General features: G+C 36.7%; 1 protein-coding gene across 8 annotated transcripts in view; it reads right to left on the reverse strand.

Moving 5' to 3' along the window:
* SLC38A4 (solute carrier family 38 member 4) overlaps window positions 1-21061 on the reverse strand; it is a 259413-nt gene that overhangs the window by 11491 nt on the left and 226861 nt on the right. For all 8 annotated transcript variants that reach the window (XM_063711664.1, XM_063711666.1, XM_054526615.2 and 5 more), the window contains 11 exon segments: window positions 16778-17008; window positions 12357-12447; window positions 11735-11850; window positions 8892-8965; window positions 8329-8421; window positions 3740-3821; window positions 3571-3653; window positions 3402-3460; window positions 2292-2567; window positions 2080-2159; window positions 647-747 (listed from right to left, as the gene is read on the reverse strand). In XM_063711664.1, the coding sequence (XP_063567734.1) occupies window positions 647-747; window positions 2080-2159; window positions 2292-2567; window positions 3402-3460; window positions 3571-3653; window positions 3740-3821; window positions 8329-8421; window positions 8892-8965; window positions 11735-11850; window positions 12357-12447; window positions 16778-16896 (1174 nt within the window). In that variant the 5' untranslated portion in view covers window positions 16897-17008.

The following is a 21061-nucleotide window of genomic DNA, read 5'->3' on the forward strand; positions in this document are numbered from 1 at the left end:
ATCCTACTCCCTTTGTGAACTGTTAAGATCCCAGAGAGGAAATGTTGCAGGCATAATCTAATGTGGCCATAGCCACTTTTTTTTGGTAGTGCATTCTTAGATTGAAGGAAATTCTGTCATGTCCTCTTTCTTAGGAAATCATTTAGTATAACAAAATAGAATGGGATATGTCAGAAATTTTACCTAAAGTCCCAAGCTCCCAGATTTGACTTGACTGGTAAAGAGGAGGCAAATTCAAACTTGAGGACCTGGCAGTTTCCCTGCCATTTGTGTGGCAGTTAATAATTCCATCAAAGGAGCTTTATCACATGCAAGTGGATTCATTCTCATCACTTGTAGCCCGAGTTGGACTATGGAGTCTAGCCAAAGAAATATCATCTATCCCTAAAGGAAAATAATTTTGTTTGAGGGATATCTTTTATAAAAAATGTGTTAATTCACAAATTGTTGTAACTTGTTAGCCAGGCTGGATCAGACCCCATTTCCTCAGGTCAAGTGACAAAGCTAAAATAGTATATTAATTGAATATGTGTCATCTGTAGATCATGCTTATAGAAGGCAATTTTTAAAAATCATACCTACCCAGGTCAAGGATCAGCCTAACAAGGATTTGCATATAGAGAATGACTTTCACAGAGTGACCTACCATAGAAGGTTAGGTAACCAAAGAGGGCAGCAAGCAGGTACATGACAAGCATCCCCGTGATAGAAATATTTGACACTGTTTGCATTTTTCTCCGGGACCGACTGGAAAAAGAAAGAACACCAAGCTTTGTTTTTTAAACTTACAAAAAAAAAATCACTTTTCAAAATGAAAATAATACTAAAAAACTTTATCTATATTGCTCATCGTGAAGACATATTTAGTGCATAAACTTATAGCTGATTTAAATTTGTCTTAGAGACATTCATTATTTCACAACCAGCAAAAAGTTGTGGATTCATTTCCATTTTTCTTAAACACTACCCCTTCAGTCTTAAAACAATCATTTCCCTAGAAGAGGAACAGTCTATTTCATGTCGGTCAGTAAGCCTGCCCACTGAATAAGAATATAATTAACATAAAGATCAAACAGTCTCCTAACATAGAAAGCTTTTGCATTTCATAATGAGATGACTTTAGATGAGGAAAAGAACCTACTAGAGTCAGGAAAGTACAACTGCCAAGAGTCCAGACTACCGGGAATCCTGACATTGTTACCTGAAAAGCTTCTGGAAACCATTCTAGAGGGAACCTGGCTGCCAAAGATCAATTGTCAGGCTTCTGGAGTAACTGCTACACGTGATTTTCAAAGTAAATCAAAGACATCAAAATACTTGAAAGTGTTCTGAAATTTTTTATGAGGTAAATCAGAATTTATGGGGAAAGTTTTGCTATTTTGTGAGAATGAAGACTGAGGTTACTGATGTCTAGATTAAAGAAGTTGAGAATTATTATATAATACCCTCCCTTAAAGGAAAGAGGAAAACAGCTATAATGAGTTCATATCCTTTGTTCCCAAGCAAATATCAACAACTTCAAAGGGAAAAGAATACAAATGAATCATAGACCATCAGCTGGAAGAAACAAGATTTTCTAGCCAGTGACTCTATTGTACAAATAAGACAACGAAGGACAGATATTGATACATCTCTTGTAATGAATGTGTTTTAGACAAGGGTTAGGTGCTGACTATAAATGACATCAGTGACTTATCGAGGCTGCCCCTAACCATAAGTTTTGGTTGTCATGGGTGTTTTCATTTCTAGTCCAGCTGACATCATTTCTTCCCAACAAAATTCAAATTTAAATTCCCAACACCTGCCAAAACTATTACAACCATCGACTCCTTGTCCACCTGCCATGAACCCCTCCCCTGAACCATTATGGTGGAGAGAAAGGACAGAAAGAAGAAGATAGGGTAGTGCTGTGGTAGGCTAATTTCCACCTTTCTGATTAAAGCATGTTACTGAGGAGTGGATGGAGTACATATTTTCTCTGAAGAGGAAGCTATAAACTGTGTTTCCTCTTAAAGAATCTTTGAACATATGAACAGATTTTCAAAGCAAATTAGAATGCTAAAATGATGACTGCCTTACTCTTTAAGTTCACTGTAGATGGGAAGGACCTCAGGGTGGCATACAAAAGCAAATGCTAGGATAGGAATTGCATAGGCCGTCTGAAAAACAAAGACAACACCACGTGTTTAGCATTCCAATATAGATGGTGATCTCAGGCCATCTCAGTTTATTGAATAAAAACTTAGAAAACACATAACTGTACTCATTAAAAGCCTGGACCTCTCACTTACCCGGGAGTTGAATACAAAGTATTTGGGTTGACACTTGTCATCACTATGAGCTTCATATTCTACTCCACTGTCATGAAGGGAGCCCTTGGCCTTGTTCTCATCCAGCCCTGCAGGATTGCGGTGGGTGTAATCCATCATGAAGTTCACATCAGAACTCTCAGAGTTGTTGGGTAACATTACCACATGCATTGAAAGCGTGTTGTTGAATGACAGATTTCCAACACTGTGATCCAAAACAGGTAGAGGGCAGGGTATTTGGAATTTCTTGTAAATCACCTAGACTCAGTCATTGAAAAAGAAAAAAAAAAATTAGCTTTTTGAGAAAAAACAATGAAATAAGAATCCATATGTGTGGGTTACAGGGTGAGGGGTGAGGGAACTCAGTTAGGGATTCCTTTTAGACCAACGGACAAAGTAAACTTCCTCTAGCCTCTGTTCTAAGGGAAGAGTTGGAGCTGTGATTGGCAGCCCTGCCTCTTAGAGTTAACAGGACAATATTTTGCATGAATCCTTCCTACCCTTTTTCATGCCCTTCCATGAGAAAGATGATCATTTCCTTATTTCTTCAAACTAAGGTGACATGGGTCTTCAAAACTTTTTTTCCTTCTCCTTTACCTCTTTGGGGAAATGCTTTATAAATTTTGGCATTCATGTTAGTGCAAGAAATTCCCTCTTTTGTCAGGGGCCTAGAGAGGAGGATTTCTTCTTTAATTCCACTGTGCTTGTCCTCTCTTAATGGGTGGAATGTGTAAGAGAGAATGGCTGATTCATGTGAATATGGCTATAGCCTTCTTGTTTCTTTTCTGGGACTCTCCTCTACTGTTCTAAATGCCAGATTATTGTCATGTTCCTGCTTGAAGTTTTCCTTTTTTCCCCATATATAACCAGTGTGCCTAGGCCAAACCGTGAATAGTAGCTTTGATGTTCTACCTCAACTATCTTTAAATCGTAGCTGCTCTTTTTTTGTTCTAAATTAGTCTACAAGAAAATCACTTGTGATACAAGAACTATTTCATATTAGTGAAGTGCTTGAACAAAATGAGGACACTAATTTAGGCACAAAAACACATGCTAACCAACCTACAAGGATCATGTCATCACATCACTTACCACACTAACAAAAAACACCATGCAGGTAAGAGAAAATCCACTGGTATAACCAAGATAACCTAGAAGTTAGAAGAAGCATTTTGGAAGGTGAATATGGCATCTACAATTAGCTAACCTATTTAAATGTGAAATAAAAATAAAAATGTTTCCAATTAGAAAATATCTTTACCTAAATTTTTAAGGAGCGAAAGTGGAAGAATAATTCCAAGGGACACAAATACGATGAGGTAGTTGCCATTGAGGTACCATTCTCTAGAAGAGAGAGACAAAGATATTAGAATCAGAAAAGACCAAGCAGAATGAGTCACTTGATGTCACAGAGGGAACATAAGACATACCCAGTATTTTCTTCAAGTCCCATGAATGCTCTGATTACTTCAGGTAGTTCATATTTAATGATAAAGAGGTAGCTTGACATTGCTAAAATGGAAAATGTGACAGCTTAATGGTGTGAACAGCACTGAAGTCACATGCAAGCAAGTTATGACATTTGGGATAAGTAAGATGAACATCTAATCCCCCAAATGGAAAAAAAAGTCATTGTGTATTTGGCACTGCTTCCAAATTCTCTTCCAAGATAGACATTTGACCCTCCAGCTCTTTCAGGTGGACCTTTGTTAACAGTATAAGGGCTGATTCTGTGTTAAATCCTGCTCCAAAGTTTACAGTGAAGCTGCAGTTCTAAGGTTCTGCCCTCATTAGTTATAAATCAACATAGTCCATACTCAGTGTGCCTGTGTTAGTGTCTATAACTTGGGCAGTAGTCTGGCAACAAAAGGCATGGGCCAACTGAGAGATGGCAGAACCAAAGGGCAGATCTGCAGAGTCAATACATCCCCTCTGGTTTTCTGCAGATGGGCACCAATCTAGTCCTCTGGGATCTGTCTGAGGAGCGCACAAAGTCTCAGACCACTTATTGTCAGAATCAAAGTCTTCCCGGATTGATAAAAGAATACCAGAGATGACAGCTTCTCTCCGTCTTTGTCAAAGAAGGTTTTTTTTCCCCCTCTTCATCTTACTCTCCTTTTGGCCAACTAAGGAATTATGTAAAGTGGCAAAATTTCATGAGCATCTAGGTAAGTGATATATGGTGATTATCTACTCTTGTGAAAGATTTCTTGATGAAATCTACACGCCATCTCCCTGAAAAAATGAATATATATTCATATACATAACATTACAATTTTGCCTACAATTGTAAATATTTATGCATCACACCTTTTTCAAGCCCACCCATTTGGTGAAGGATAACGTTAATTTGTTGACACATGGCCAAAAGATTCAGTTAAAACTAGAACTCACAAATTTTACATGAAAACTCTAAGTGTGTCCTACATCCTTCTAGTGAATTTTTGCTAACAGGCACTTTAAAACACATACTTAAATTGTAAATTAAACTACTGAGTTTAGAAATATTTTCTTCACTTCATATGAAAGTGACAGTGATGATAATAATTCCCCACATTGTTTAGTTCTGCACATTACTTCATTTGATCATCAGAAAAACCCTGTGAAATGACAAGATACATGTTGTTATTCTCATTCCACTGATGAACATATAAAAACTCCGAGATGTTAAGTTGATATTTCCACAATCACACAGCTTTAAAAGGACAGACTGCATCTAAAACAGAAGGGCTGGTGCTTCTTCTCTACTGTCAAAGTGAAATGATTTTTACAATAGCGGATGTATCTTCTGTACACATTATTTGGTTAATCTTTGCAACGACCTTGGCTAAGGCTAAATCTTACAGAGTATGAACACGGGAGATATTTCTGATTAGCTGGCTTGGTGAGGTACCATTCAATGTTAGAGCTATTAATTGCGGGTTTTCAGTGATGTCAGTGATGTCAACATGTTTGGTCTTCAAAAATTCAGAGTGATCCAGACATTAATCTGTTAATGTGAAAACATCTGCAGTAAATGTTAATTTTTTAGGGGATTAAGAAAATTAAATGTTCTAAATGTAGAGTTGTTAAATAGAGAAGTACAAGTGATTTCTCTTATGCCAAATATCAACTAATCAAATAAAGTAACCAAAGCGAAAGCAGTATTTCTGGGGTGATGTTATGACATTTCATCTTACTCCCTTAAAGTCACACCTCTTACATGTGTGAGGCTTGACTGAGAGACTGCTTTATAGTTTATTCCATTATTTAGAAGCATAGAAGTGGCTATGCTTTGAACCACAGCTGAGGTGCTGCCACTCAACTTGTTGAGTTCAGGGTTAATTATGCTTATGCCTGGTTATTTCAGTTGTTAAATTAGACCAACTATAAGGCAATCCTATGAAATGCTCGATACTTTAAACCTTAATAAGGCTGAGAGTTTGAAGCAAATGTAAAGTGGTCTATTTGTTGGGATTTGGGGGGCTAATATGCATATGGCTCCAAACCAGTAAAATGAATGAGACAATTCTGATATTACTGTCAAATTCTACCCAAGATTGTAGTCTTAACATATAAAAAAATTTTTAACACAAATCATTAAGATATGGCTGAATTTTATTTATCTGCTTACCAACTATCCATTATCAAGGTGAGTATAGTTAGATAGATGACTAAAGAAATTTCTGCATTCCAGAAATCCTCGATAAGTCCAGTGAATTTATTTATTAAAATGGGTTGCCTGTTTGCAAGATCTCTGTGCAAGTGTATTTATTGCAGCATTTTTATAACAGTGAAAAATTAGAAACAATCCAACTGTTCATCAATAAGTATACTGTAAACCAATGATGGCACATTTGTGTAATGGAAACCTCAAAAATCATTAAAAAGAATAACATGCAAATATATTCAAGCCATATTGTTAAATTTAAAAAGAAAGCTGAAAATCGGTATCATAAGATGATCCAATACTAACAATATTCAATGTATTTGTTGAATTAGGCATAGGGGAAAACCTATGAGTAGTTATTTCTGAGGATGACTGACATAAACTTTTCTTGGTAATTTATATATTTATGTAGTGTTTTAGTTTTTCACAATCATCATATGTTTGTTTTATAATTTTTTAAATGTCTATGTAAAAAATAATTCAGGCAACTCCAGAGACATGGATATGGAAGCAGAGAACCAGGGAGGAGAGAAGCATTTACAGAACACTTATTATGTGCCATATGTTACCTTATTTCATCCTCACAATGGCCTTTGTAAGGTAATTTTTATACATGAAAAAATTAGACAAAGGAGTAAAGTGATCTTCCCAAGTTCACAGATAGTGACAGAAACAGACTCAAATTCAGGTCCATCAGACTCCAAAAGCTTATTCTCTACTCAAGTGTTTTAAAATATCCTTTAGAAAGCAGTAATATACCAGATACAAACAGGACCATGAGAGCCCAGAGGAACTACTATTTACCAGTCTAGAGAAGCAATAGACCAGGTGAGCAGAGTGAGAGAGAAAATGTGTGTGTGTGTGTGTGTGTGTGTGTTAGGGTTGGAGGACTTTGAGAGACATTCAAGGGGAGAAAATAGCCTGTGAAAAGAAGGCATGGGTGATTTTTAAAAATATTAAAATAGTACTGTTAGGGGAATAAATATAATTTGTTATGGTTTGATGCAGGACATGTAGGGTATAGATGATGGATAAATTGATAGATAGATAGATAGATAGATATAGATAGATGATAGGTAGATAGATAGATAGATAGATAGATGATAGATAGATAGATATGGGCATTGCTAGGAAAGGTTTAGAAAGATTGAGCAGAAGAACTAGACGAAGATCCTGTGTCAGTCCAATGAGTTTAAGTTTTACCTTGAAAATAATGAGGGCATGCTGAAGAATTTTATGCATGACAAAAGTAGAAACAGACTTAAATTTGAGAAAGTTTATCTGGAGAACAAATTAGAGTTTATCTGGGAGCAGGGGAAACTCAAGCCAGGAAGACCAGTTAGAAGACTACTGCAATAGTCCGAGCTATAAAAGGTGATCATCTGTGGTCCGTCATGAGGACGGACGGAGAGGAGAGGTTCAAGAGATAAGTAAGAGATCAAATGAACAGAATTTGCCATTTGATTGGACATGCAGAGTTGGGGAAAAGGAAACGTTTACGCTGACATCCAGATTTCTGCTCTCAGAAACTGGATGACTGCTGGTGGTATTCACTGAGAAAAGAAAGATCAGAGAAATAGAATAGCAGGTTTAGGGACTGGGTAGGAGGTAAGGGAGTAAGTGTCACTATGTGGGGAGACGGCTGGGACCATGTGCCAGGAAGCAGCCGGCAGGACACCTGAAACATGGGTTTGGATGCCTTCTGAGGGCCAAAGACACAACAGAAACGGTATGAGTCTGGTGGGCAAACACACCAACGAGAGAACATTGTTAAAAATATGTATATTTCTAGGTCCTACACTGGAAATGATAATTCAGTGGGAATTATAAGAATTCATAGAATCAACAAACCGGGGTTTAGAGTGCATTTGATGCCTAGCCAGACTTTTGCCTTAGTAAACTTCTAGAGACACTGTCTAGTGGGTTGGCTCAGTGCAGGCTGCGTTTCAAGGACCACAGCATTTGGCTATGTTCCCCTAGACACCCACTTTTCAGTTTTGTAAAACGAACTCAGTCACACAGAGAAAACGTCAACTGTTTTGGCAAAGACAGATATAAGCACAAATTCTTCAATTTTTAAGAGTAATAATTCATGCTGTAACAACATTAAAAATCAAGAAAGCTTTTATTTTATATTTTAATTCTAGAATTCAATTGGCAGGGTTTTATATGTTATTTCATTCTTAGATATTGCTGTTTTTAATTAAAGCAGGACTCAAACCTATTTAAGAAACTATCGTTTTAAAATTTAAGAACTATAAGTAGCAATTTTTCTGTATCTAAAGTGCCTGTTCATTACCATAAGTTTTCTTATTTATTGAACATGCCATAGAAAGTTTACATGATCCATTGAAAAGTATATCCCCTTACCTCCAATGTTCTGCATTGTAATGGAAATAAAAGCTCCAATTTTTCCCGGCCATCCAAATGCCTTTTCTCCTAATTTTTCATAAATCAAAGACCCTACAATCAAAGACAAAATAGCCTTTTTAAAGAGATTGCTTTAATGACTAAAATATTTTTGTCATATAATTCTATGCTGGAGTCTCAAACATGTAAATAAACATCATATAGAAATTATAAGCCCAAAAGATGCAACCTCAAAAACCAATAAGCAATGTATCAAAATGTTCTCCAAACAAGAATCAATGGCTTTATTTATTTTAGCTGCATATAGCAAGTCAAAACAGTTATTTCTATCATATATCAGAAATTTCTTTTTTTCTATTTGTCTTGAACCTGAGCCAGTTGACTTTCACTCCTGCCTCTCTCTTGCCCAAGCAACTATAAACACTGAGAGATCGTGTCACTGGGCTCAGAAGAAAATGAAATGTGAAACTGACTATAATCATCCTAAGGTTATGAAGCAACAGACTGAAATACTCTTTTATGAGAATTAAAATAGAATGTGTTGGACTCAAGTGGTAGCATACCTCCTTCCTTGGCTGTTTTTAACAAAAGGTGAACTGAATACAGTGATAATATTGCCACGGCAAGCAGCATGATTCTGCAAAGGGAAGAGAGAGTAGGTAATAAAGTTTCTACAATAAATAAAATGTAATTATGTTAGATGTTACAATAAAGGATCACATTAATCTTTTCAATCATCAACTTTCCAAAAGTATGTGGATTTGGGGGAGGCTGAGAAATTCTGTTCAGAACTCTGCATATACCCTTTAAAGTCATAGAAATAGAATTTGCTATATTTCACATACCTGAAGTCCCTAACTTTTTTTTAATGTTACCCAGTTGTAGAATCTGGTTCATAACTTAGATGCTAAGTGTATAGCAACATTAGCAAATGCTACATCTACTTACTCAGCACATGGGAATATGTACATCATATTTGCATGATATTCACATCAGCACTTAGAATTGAAGAGCTATTCAATAGCCTGACTGAACCTTAATCTGAAATCTAGGAATCCAAAGGCCAAAGCCTGCAGTCTGAGGTGCATTACTGCTGATCCTGTGCATTAGATAACAAAGTACTTTGTAAGCTAGAGGGGCAGGCAGTTGCATATATAATAGAGAAAGCTAAGGATGGGGCAGGAAAATTCCTTTTTTTTTTTTCTTTGCATTCAGAGTAATTTCTGGTGTTAGGACCCCCACATGCATGTATGGTTTCTTTATGTTTATGCCAATTGGTATTTTTCCAAATCCAAGATTTGGAGCACAAAAATAAGAATTGATAGAAGCATCTACGTAATAAATGGAGGAGCAATGCTAACTTTTACCTGGAATTCAGAAAAAAAATCTTTATCTTTGTTTATTTTTAAAAAGATACACCTTCCCCACAATTGATCTAATCCTTTGGTAATTCACAATGAAATCAATGCTACAAATGTACATTTGGACCATGAATTATAAATTTTATAACCCCTGTAACTATATTGCACTCTTATTTTCCATAAAGTATGTCTGCCGGAACTGTCTAACCAATGACTTATTCCTATATTTTTCCATATGCCTTATGAGCTTAACTGTTTTTAAGGAATAATGTAATTCAGATTATATAATTTTGTTCCCTGGAAAAATAATGAGCATTCCCTGTATTCTAAACATGTACTTTCTCTGGCAGAAAATACTAAGAGTAAAACCAGTAAAATACTGTGTCACTTGCTATAAATTAAGAGAAATAGCTTAATCCAGTCTGTGCTACTTAGACACACAAAACACACCCGATGATGTTTAGTGATTTAATTGTTCTGACCAAATTAATCTGCTAAGTGTTTATAAGCCAAAAATGAGGTCCTCATTTTAAAAAAGTGAATATTCTTCTCTCATGAAGATGATCTATGACTGTGGGATTGGGGGAAGTTTTTCCTATTTCTATTCATCAGCGATCTGTAACTTCCTAATCCATTTTAATGATATGTATATTTAATAAGGAAAGGCAGCTTTTTTGTCTTAGAGGTAATGCACATTACAAAAGCATACAAATATATGACTACATACATAGCTATTAAAATTCAGATTATTGAAATCCTAGTTTATTTCAAAACATGGCTTATATAAAAGTAAAGTTGATATAAAAACCCATTCAGCTAAAGAATATTATACATAAAACAGTTCAATCAAAGCACTAACACAATATATTTATAGTCCTCATCCTTAGCCCTCAAATAGCTGTGTGATTACTAATCATATGTGATATTCAGAACATAAACAGCACATATTTGTGATATAAATGTTGCATTCTTAGACAGTTATTTAACTCTCTAGCATTGCATTTGGGATTAGGATCTGTGTCCACAGTGGTGCCTAACATCAGACTTTATTCTTGTGAAGAATTCCACTGCTGCCAACTATATCTTGGAAAATACCAGGCTGTACATGATGCACATAAACGTCTGTTGTTGTCTGTCACAGACAGTGCAGTATCCACCCTACAGGTCAACTACCAGATGCTGCTACCCTTAGGCAGCATTTGAACAAGTTTGGTGAAAGTGTGTAGGTTTAGGAATAAGGTTTGGTCACTCAACAAATATTGCCTGTACCGGGCACTGCTCTAGGTTTGGAGGTAGAGACATTGGTGAGTAAAAACAGACATGGGATCAACTTTCTAGAGCTTATAGTCCAGCAAGGGAGACAGATATTAACCAAATGAATCAGACAAATGACACTAAAACATTAAAACTGTGGTGAGTGTTATGATAAGGTGATTTGCCCCAGTCGTGGAGATCAGGGCGGGCAGTATTCAGGTGAGACTGAACTGACATATGAGAAGTTAACTAGATGAAGAAGGTAGAGAAGAGGGTTCCAAGACCACGTGCAAAGGTCCAGTGGCGAGAGGGAATGTAGCATCTTCATGGGATGGAGAGAAGGCTATTGTGCCCAGTGTATCTGTCGCACAGGGGCACAGGGAATGGGACATAAGGTAGGCAAGCGCATGCAGGACTCTTAGGCTTGGTTGCTTCTTTCCTAAGAATGAGATAAAATCAGATTTGCTTCTGGGAAAGATCTTTTTGGTTGCTAAACACCAAATTATTTCAAGTATTTACTGAATAACAAAATTTCTGGCTACGCTGCTCCGGTTGATTGAGCACATACACTTTCTGCCGTTGGGTTAGGGATGGTTGGGTGACCAAGTGCCATGATTAGCCTCCTTTGAGTTTTTCCTCAGGTTGCAGTTCTATCTAAAAGCCAGAGGAATTCTTTAATACTTTCTCAGATCCTTCACGTTCATAAAGATCAAACTTGAGATTGTTAATTGAAAAAGCCACCAGGTATGCATGGACTTCATCACCAAATGTAGACATATACATTCACTTACATAAAAAGTATGATCCCTGTGTTGGCCATGGCATAGGACAAGCCCAGGATCCCACTGCCCATGATGGCATTACTCAGGTTAAATGAAGACATTCCAAAGGAAGTGGTTCCGGGATGCTTGAAGAAGAAGGGATGTATTATAAGCAAACATTTGCCAAAGGGCATACCTTTAGGGGTTATCCTTATTCTCACATTATCTGCAGATTACAGTCCAAAATTGAAGACTAAGATAAAATTACAGTGAGTAAAGCCATTACTCAACATCAATAAAAGCATGTAATTTTCAACGGAATGCAGTGCTTGGTTTCAGCAGAGGCCTCAGTAAAAATACAAAAAAAAACAATTACAAGGGGAGTCACATAAAGAAGAGAAAACATGTATGATTGCAGATTACCTTTGGGTTAGAATGATTTCCCCCCAAAACACATAAATTTCATAAATGATTTATGCAGCCATATGGCGAACAGGAAAAAACAAGCCCTTATTCCAGTAAGAGCCTGAATAAACACAGAATGTGCTGATCAAGGCTTGGAAAATTTCAGTCACATTGTTTTCCCACAGAGACCTAGGTAGATCAGACATCCTCAGTCCCGTTTATTGCCTGAAAGCATAGATTCACTTACATGTTCATCACCGTAATCTGCCAGCTTCTTTTTCCCCAAAAATCCATTTGTCAGGAATTTCTGACTTTCAGCGTCTTCGTTAGCAAATTGACTGAACACACACACACACACAAATAAAAAAGTGAAAACATCTAAATATATGCTCTGAATCATATGTATGTTTCAGGTGATCTAAGTAACTGAATCAGAGGAGCGGAAATAAGACACCCCAATTTTCTTTTCCTCCTTCACACTAACGGTCATTCTAGACCAACAACTGAGCTCCATTTACAACTATACTTTGGGATGGAAGAAGGATGTTATGAAGGAAGGAAATATTATTTTTAGTTAAAAAATTGTTTATACCACATTTCCTCTTTCTCACATTAGCTATGCAAGAGACTACAACTAATTGTGTTCCCATTTGGAGCCCTTCCAAAGAAAGAGTACAGGGTTATGACAGAGTTTTCTGAACTACTACCATACCATAATCAGATGATTTTATTAATTCAACAAATATTTATTAAATGCCTAGGCACTGTGATCCTTATCTCATCTGATGCTCAAAATATCCCTATAGGGAACTGTGGCTCAGAAAGGTGAAGCAGCAGGCTCATACCCACCCATACCCAGGGGGAGAGACCCCATTCTCCCCCTGGCATCAAGCAGTCCCAGGCAGGGCCCTGTAGCTGGTATTTTCCTTTTTTTTTTTTTTTGGTATAATCATTTATACATATATCTCTTATTGGAAAGTAATTCAGTGGTAGCTCTGTGTTGTGTTGGTTGTTCCTGTGTGTGCATATGTGTTTTAATTACTCTCAAAATGTACATGGATTATTAACAGATAATGAATGAAACTAAGGAAATTATTAAAGCAATTCAATGAATTGGCAAAAGAGTTGGGAGGGAAAGAAAACTTTAAGATGTCACTATCCGTAGAGCATTGTGATTCTGGTTTTCTTGGACACAGGCTAGAAGATGTACAACTTGGTCATAGAGCTGTGCTGGTCAGCTCCTGCAGTTATATGCCAGGGCCTTTGAGGATATGGACATAGGACCAGCCACATTTCCAAGAGGCTCAATTAATAAGGCCTGCTGCTGCCATTGCATTTTTATACTGCAAAATGTCACAGACTTTTTAGTTGTTTTTATATAAAATGCTCAACTATGTATGATTTTAAAAATGCTTTCAAACTGATGGGTTGAAAATTTTAGGACATTTCCTACATGAAAAGAAAGATAAAATAATTAAAGATTGTTCTATTAATATAATCCTAGAGGCCAGGCACAGTGGCTCACGCCTGTAATCCCAGCATTTTGGGAGGCCTAGGTGGGTGGATAACCTGAGGTCAGGAGTTCGAGACCAGCCTGGCCAACATGGTGAAATTTTGTCTCTACTAGAAATACAAAAAGTTAGCCAAGTGTGGTGGCAGGCGCCTGTAATCCCAGCTGCTCAGGAGGCTGAAGCAGGAGAATCGCTTGAACCTGGGAGGCAGAGGTTGCAGTGAGCCGAGATCGCACCATTGCACTCCAGCATGGGCCACAAGAGTGAAACTCTGTCTCAATAAATAAATAAATAAACCTTAGAAATAAAATAGAAAATAATTATTGTAGGAGATCTGTACAAGCTATTTTTTATAACAGAAGCTAATCCTGAAAATAACCTGGAGAGAAAAGAGGATGGCAGGGTTACTTTTAGAGAATAGAAAACAGTATGAGATGTAGATAGAAACAGCAGACAAAACCACAAAGTTGTATGTGCTTTTCTAGAACTCAAGGCATAAATAGCTCTGAGTACACAAGTTAAGAACATTTCCTGGCCTTCTCCCCATATTTCTCATAGAAAGCACAATGCCCTCAGTTGTTGCCTCCTTGAATTTCCATTCACCACCCCCCCGCCCACCACTCTTTTGTGGTTTACATTAATGGTCTGTAATTAATGTACCTGCTATGTGAAGACTGGTACATAATGTTCAGAGTTGGAGACTGAGATGACAGGATAAAATGAAGCCTAAAATGGGCCTGAGGACTATAAAAACAAAAGTGCCACCCAGAATTTAAACTCTGGAATGTCCAACACTCTATTCTTTATTTTAATCAATAAACTAAAATCTGTATTCCATAGTAGTTTTTAAAATTGAGAATTTGAAAGTAAACAGATTTTCTTTCTTTGAGGCATTTGCATGTTCTTATTTTGGCATGAGATGAGTTGTAGTCGTTTAACATGCCAAGATTGTATAAAATAGATGAGAAATGTCCCCAGTATGTTAAATGTTTTGATACCAAACCCAGCATGTATTGAAAACACAAGTATAATGATCACAAATAAATACATTATGTTGAATTTCTCAAAAATTTACATTTAAGGGTTCAATCCAAACCACACATAGATAAAATCCATCTCTTTAAACTGATTTTAAAAACTGCAAAATGATGTCCTATGTTTAAGCCAGGAGATAAAAGGTAAGTCACTGTGAGTGGTTCGGAACACATTGCATGAAGCTTAACAAAAGCATTCATGCTCTTTCCATTCTGGCTTTTGAGGATCAAGTGGAATGACACTATGACAGTTCTTAGGAGGGTGTCCCCTTTAACTCTGTCAACCTCGGCAGAGCTCATATTTGTGTGCATCCCTTTCATAAACAAGCATCTTCAGGTTTGAATCAATTTACTAAGGGTAATGCAGTGAAAGAGAAGTAATAAAAAAGTATGGAATGTCATCTATATTCTGGGCACCCATCTCATCCTTGAAAAGCAGCTGTTGGTTTGCCATTTTACATTTTCCACTGAAGCTCAAAGAGGACAAACAGCTTCTCTAAAGTCAGGCAACTACTCTGCAGACTCCAAAGCCCTGTCTTCTACCACCCTAGTGTTTCCTCAAGGGTCACCTAATTTAGAAAATGTCGTAATTTACATCTCAGTGGCCTCTCTAGTCCGACATCCCTAAAGTTCATTGCACTGAGCTACTTGAAGGAAGAACAGTGCTTTCTCCTGATGGATTTTCCTGGGTGTTGTGAATAAAATGAGAAGTCTTTGTTTGAGCACAATATTCTCTATTTCAGGCCCAGATTTGGTCAAAAATTCCCTTCTGAGCATCTTAAATCATGTACAATTTGATATAACATTTTGTGGGAAATCAATTGACTTATCAAATAACTATTGTGCACTTACTATGCACCAGACAATGTGGCAGGTGGTGGGACCACAGAGGCCATTAGCCTGTAGTAGTGCCATAATTAACATCTGAACAGGGAGAGGGTACACGAAGGAGAGGCAGTCACTTCTACGTGGGGGAGTAGAGTAATTTGGAAAAGGCTGCATAGGAGACCTGACATTGAGCTGATTGTTGAAGGATGAGAGGTGTCAACACGGAGAAAGGGGGAGCAGGTGACTGATTCCAGGCAGTTGGAGCAGAATGAGTGAAGGCAACAAGTAACAAATAGGGAGAGGGCAAAAAACAGGACAGGAGCGGCAGGTCAAGAACAGATCACAAAGGACCTTACATGCCCAGCAGTGTGTAATCTACTTTCTCTTATGGCTATTGGAGAGGTGCAGAAGGGCTTTATCTAAGGATGGAAATTGATTCAGTTTGCAATTGTAAGAGATTACTCTTGCAGAAGTGTAGAGGGCTAGACAGAGCGAAATGTAAGACAGGGAGACAAATCAGGGCTCTCTCCCTGTCTCACATTTAATGTAGGCCTAAGGTAAGACCGCAGTAGAATGGGTACAGAAAAGTAGGTGTATTTGAAGCATTAATAAGGTCAAACCAACTGGATATGACTGACCGTTGGCTATGTGGGTCAAAGTTTACACCTAGGGGCTTTTGAGTGAGTTGGTAGATGATAGCAGTGATTTTCACTAGGATGGGGATTACTAGAGGAGGAGCAGGTTTTGAAGGGAAAGATAGGAGTTCAGTATTAGACATTACAGGTTTAACTTTATGAATGAGGCAATTCAGACACAGTAGTGGTCCAGTAGAGATGTGCAGTAGACATTTAAATATAATGATCTGAAATTCAGTAGAGAAACTTAACAGGCTGGGTATATGGCATATATTTGGTGGGTGAGGCCATAATAATTGTGAGTGAGTTTGCCCAGAGGATACTTTTAGAGAGAAAAGAATCCCTACAGAAACCAGGAGGTGTAGCAACATTCAAAGAGGAACCTGAGAAAGATAAGAGGAGCAATAGGCTAAAATAATTAAAATTATTACACATTATTAATGGAGACAAGGACATTGTAACCTCAATTCTAAATCAGTCACAAAATAGATTGACATTATCACTGTATTTCAGGACCAGGGAATTGATGTGCTAGCATCAATATCATTGTTATCTCAAATTTACCTGTAATAAATCCAGTTCTTCCCATCAAGACCCTGTTTTCCATGTCCACATCCTGTCTTATTTTTCCATGGAACCTAGTAATTTTTAACCCCATACCTGCTCATTGCTGCCTTTTCTGAATTTCCTATCCCGATGTAGCTATCTGGAACACTTTCTCCGCTGCTGCTCTCATCATCTGGTTCGATGTTGACATTTCTCAGTTCCATGGGATCCATTTGAGCTGTCAGCGCTTTCTTGTCCACACACAAGCCCCTTCAGTGTAAATAATATACTGTACCTTCAGCTTAAGGTTCTTCCACTTTGTGTAGATGTTCAGAACACTCTGTTCTGCAAACAGAACACAACATACATCATTATAATTTTATTTAAATGAAATAAGTGAATATGAATCATCTACATTTTGTATGCTCTCTGTAAAAGGGAGGAAGGAAGGAAACTCCTGAAAACTTTACATAAGCAAATCCTGAAAGGTTCCTTTAGCCAATACAAGAAAGAAAAAAATGGAAGAGAAGAAAGGAAATTAGCAGATATTTATAGAGTGCCTATGTATAATGAAAATGGCAGGTTTTACTAGTAACTATGGAAAAAAAAGAAATCTTAAGACATGGCAGCAGTCTTCAAGGAAATTTAGGTATTTGTGAGTGGGATGCATGTTTTAAAAGAAAGGAAGACAAAAGTAAATTGTTGACAAAGGAAGGTCTACCAAGGCAGAATCTACCAGTGTCTCTACTAGCAATAACTAGAAAGAAAATTACTGCTTTAATTTAACTGGACATGAAAGAATTAACACCACCAAATGCTTGATAATATGCAACATAGGTAAGGATCAAGTTTAGGAAGTAACTTTCTAGGCACTTGGATCCTGAAGCCAAAGTTAAGAATAGTAACAAAAGAAAGTTCAGATTTACCTCTGGGTCAGCATCACTCATCATCTATGTCAAATTAAAATGTATTTTAACAACAAAGGGATCTAGATTTTAGCCTCTGCTCTGCCTTTAATTCACTGGATCTCAGCATAAGTCATTTAACATTTGGGGACCTCATTTTCCTCAATTGTATAGTGAAAAGAGGTGGACTGGCATTGTGTTTTTGAAAAATGCCTTGAATCTACTATATGTTGTTGATATAATTTCTTCTGAAATTCTTACCATTAGATTCATTCAATTATTGTTGAACCATTATATTAGGAGAAACACTATCATTCTTGAAAAGTGTGGTCAATGTGCAATACCCATTTGATAAAGAAATCTTGAGCAGAGAAACTAACATAAAAATTGCTCCAGAAGTCACAAAATCTGCTATTCTTCTGACAAACAGAAACTACCACATGGGAATACCTCCACAACCCAGTGCCATGGCAGTACTTTTTTGAAAGGCAACTCACACTTGAGAAAAGTTCATATCTTCAAATTACAAAACATATAAAACACACATGGAAACTCACTAGTAAGAGTGCCAGTAGGCACAAGAAATGATAAAATTCACATCTAAGGAACTACAAATAACAAAGCAATTTAAAAGGGACTTTTACATTATTATAATAAAAAGAAAGACATTTTGAAAGAAAACATTCAAAATAAGAGAATAACTTTCACAGAATAAAAACATTATAAAGGAATATAAAAGGAGAACAGGCTGTTGCGAAAAGAGTCAAAAAAAGGAATTCTTAAAAAAAAGAAAAAATAATCATTGAAATTAAAAAAAAACTCAGCTGAAGGAAGACTTATAAAATTGAAAGACAGATCTGTGGAAATCACTCAAATTATAGCACGAAGAGATTAAAAAAAGAAAAATACAAATAAGAAGTTAAGAGGAATGGGGAAAAAATAAGAATTACACGTTCAGATATACACTGATAGTCATTCCAATATAGAAAATTGTGAGACTAGGGTGAGACAAAACAGAAAGAGATAATGGCAGAGAATTGTCCAGAAATAAAGAAAGCAGTTCTCAGAATTAAAAAAAATAGCACACAGCGTTTTAAGCAGGAGGAACAAAAATGAAACTATTATTAATATAAGGCAGCCTAAGTGTATATACATAAAAGATCAAAAGAAACAGGTTAAAAGCTAAGAGAGAATAGAAGTAAGACATGCATATGGTTAAAGGAAAAAAAAAAGAAACTCACTAAATGAGTACAAAGGTTTTCCTCACTCTTCACACAGTACCAGTCTCACTTCCCAGCAGCAACCACTATTGACAGTTTCTGTTTTTAGCTTGTTATTTAAAATTAGCCATTCTAGATCTAAATAATTCACTAAAGCTTTTTTGACTTGGTTAACTGATTTTAGACTGGTTACCCATAAAAAATAAGGACATTAGCATACTTTTTCTTTCCTTCCTTCTCCTACACTTGTAATTATTTTAGTTAGTAAAATACTTTTACAATTTGAGAATCATAATATTTTCATCTTGTTCTGTGAAACAAAAGTGTCATAACTTGCCTGTAGGTTGTTTCTAAACATGGAAAACCAATAAGCAGCAATTACAGTATTATCGCTGTATAAATAGTATGCCCTAAAGACAAAGTGGTGTATTTGACTACATAATAAATGAAATATAATTCTATATTACCAAAACTTTGAAAGCAAATTTTCTATGCTCTTTCTCATTCTGAATGGCTTCCTCCTCCAGCCTCTGAGTCTTGCCTAGCCGCTAGTTTCTTGAACGCCATTCTATCTTCTTTCTTCAGTTTATTTTGCATTATACTAAAATAAGGCCTTGAATGACTTTTTTCACACAATGAGCCTATGTCTGTAAATAGAATTTCTGAGTTGCTTCATGTTGGAAAATGTCTTTATTTTGCCTTCAAATTTTGTTAATTGTTTGAATTCTAGATTCAGAAGCATTTTCCTTCAGAATATTGAAGAAACTTCTCTCTTCTAGCTTCTATTGATGAGTCTGGTTCTTATTTCTTTATAGATAATTTATCGATGTTTTTCTGAGGATTTTAGAATTTTTATCCTTATCCTTTCATCATGACATGACTAGATGTGAGTTGCTTTTAAAATTCATCATACTCAGCATGCAGACGGCCCATTCAATCAAAAGGCTTGTGTCTTTCTTCTAAAGAAGACACATTTTCTTCTAAAAATAAAAAAAAGTTCTACTATTTAAAAAAAAACTATTTGTTCCCCTTTGCTTACTCCTAAAACTTTTATTAATCAGGTATTGGACCTCTTGATCCATATTGCTAAGCTTTTCTGTTTATGTTCGATCTGTTCATCTTACTGCTCAATGTTTAGGAATATTTCCTCAATGTCACATCCAAAATAACAAATTTCACCTTCAGCTATACCCGTTTCATTTTTCAACTTGTCAGCTATTTTTCTCAATCATGCTCTTAATTTCTAATAATTTGCTCTTATCCTCTTTCTCTTTTTTCATATCACTTTTTTTGTTTTATGGATACTATATTTTCTCAGATTTTTCTAAGGATATTGATGTGAGGTTTTCAGAAGTTCCTTTTGTTCCCCAAATTATATGTTTCTTCTGAAGTTAGTTATTCTGTTTGTTCCCTTTGGTCCTTCTCTTCCATGCTGCTCATTTTCCTTAGTTTCAAGTGTTCCTAGGTTATCTGTTCATATCTGTGAATGACGGAGCGCATTGATTAGCTTGGACAGCTGGTACTCAGAGCTTCTCTGAAATTGTGTGGGCCCATTTCACTGATGGGCTGCTCCCTTGTAGGTTCTGTGCAAGTGGCTCTTCTGCTGCTTGTCTGTGGGAGGAGCATCCCACTCCCAGACACAGCTGCCACTCTAGGAGCAGTTACTCTGGGGGTGAAGCATTTTAATGTATCTTCTTTTTGGTAGAGCTTCCATTCCTGCTTGTTATACCTCTTTGTCTGCAGTAGAGGCCCTAATACTTATCCTAGCATCCTCTCTTGAGCTTTCTTTACAGATTGGATCACAGCTTTATCTTATAGTCAAAAATGGTATCCCAAACAGACCATGATGTTTAAACTGAGGTTCCTTGGTGGATACCTGATCACTGGTTGCCCATGATCTATGCCTCCTCTTTGTCTATATCGACTTAACTTGAAGCTACTGCAGGGCTCCCTATGGGAAAAGCACACTTATCTTGGTTCCTTTTCTCTTAGATTTTCCAACCCTATCTTCTTTCTGCCTTCTAGGAATTCTCAAAAATTTCTATTTGCTGATGACACCACTATTGCTTTTCACAGTTTTTGTGGTTTGTCCTTTTAAAAATATGTGACATTTCATTGCTTGACTTCCTTAAAGCTAGATCCTAAACCCCATTCTTCCAGTCCACTCCCAAGACTTCATATAATGTGATGGTTAATTTTATATGTCATTGTGGCTGCGTTAAAGGATGGGAAGATAGCAAGTAAAACTTTATTTTGGGGTGTGTCTGTGAGGG

The sequence above is a fragment of the Pongo abelii genome, chromosome 10 (assembly GCF_028885655.2).
Source record: "Pongo abelii isolate AG06213 chromosome 10, NHGRI_mPonAbe1-v2.0_pri, whole genome shotgun sequence".
Classification (NCBI taxonomy): domain Eukaryota; kingdom Metazoa; phylum Chordata; class Mammalia; order Primates; family Hominidae; genus Pongo; species Pongo abelii.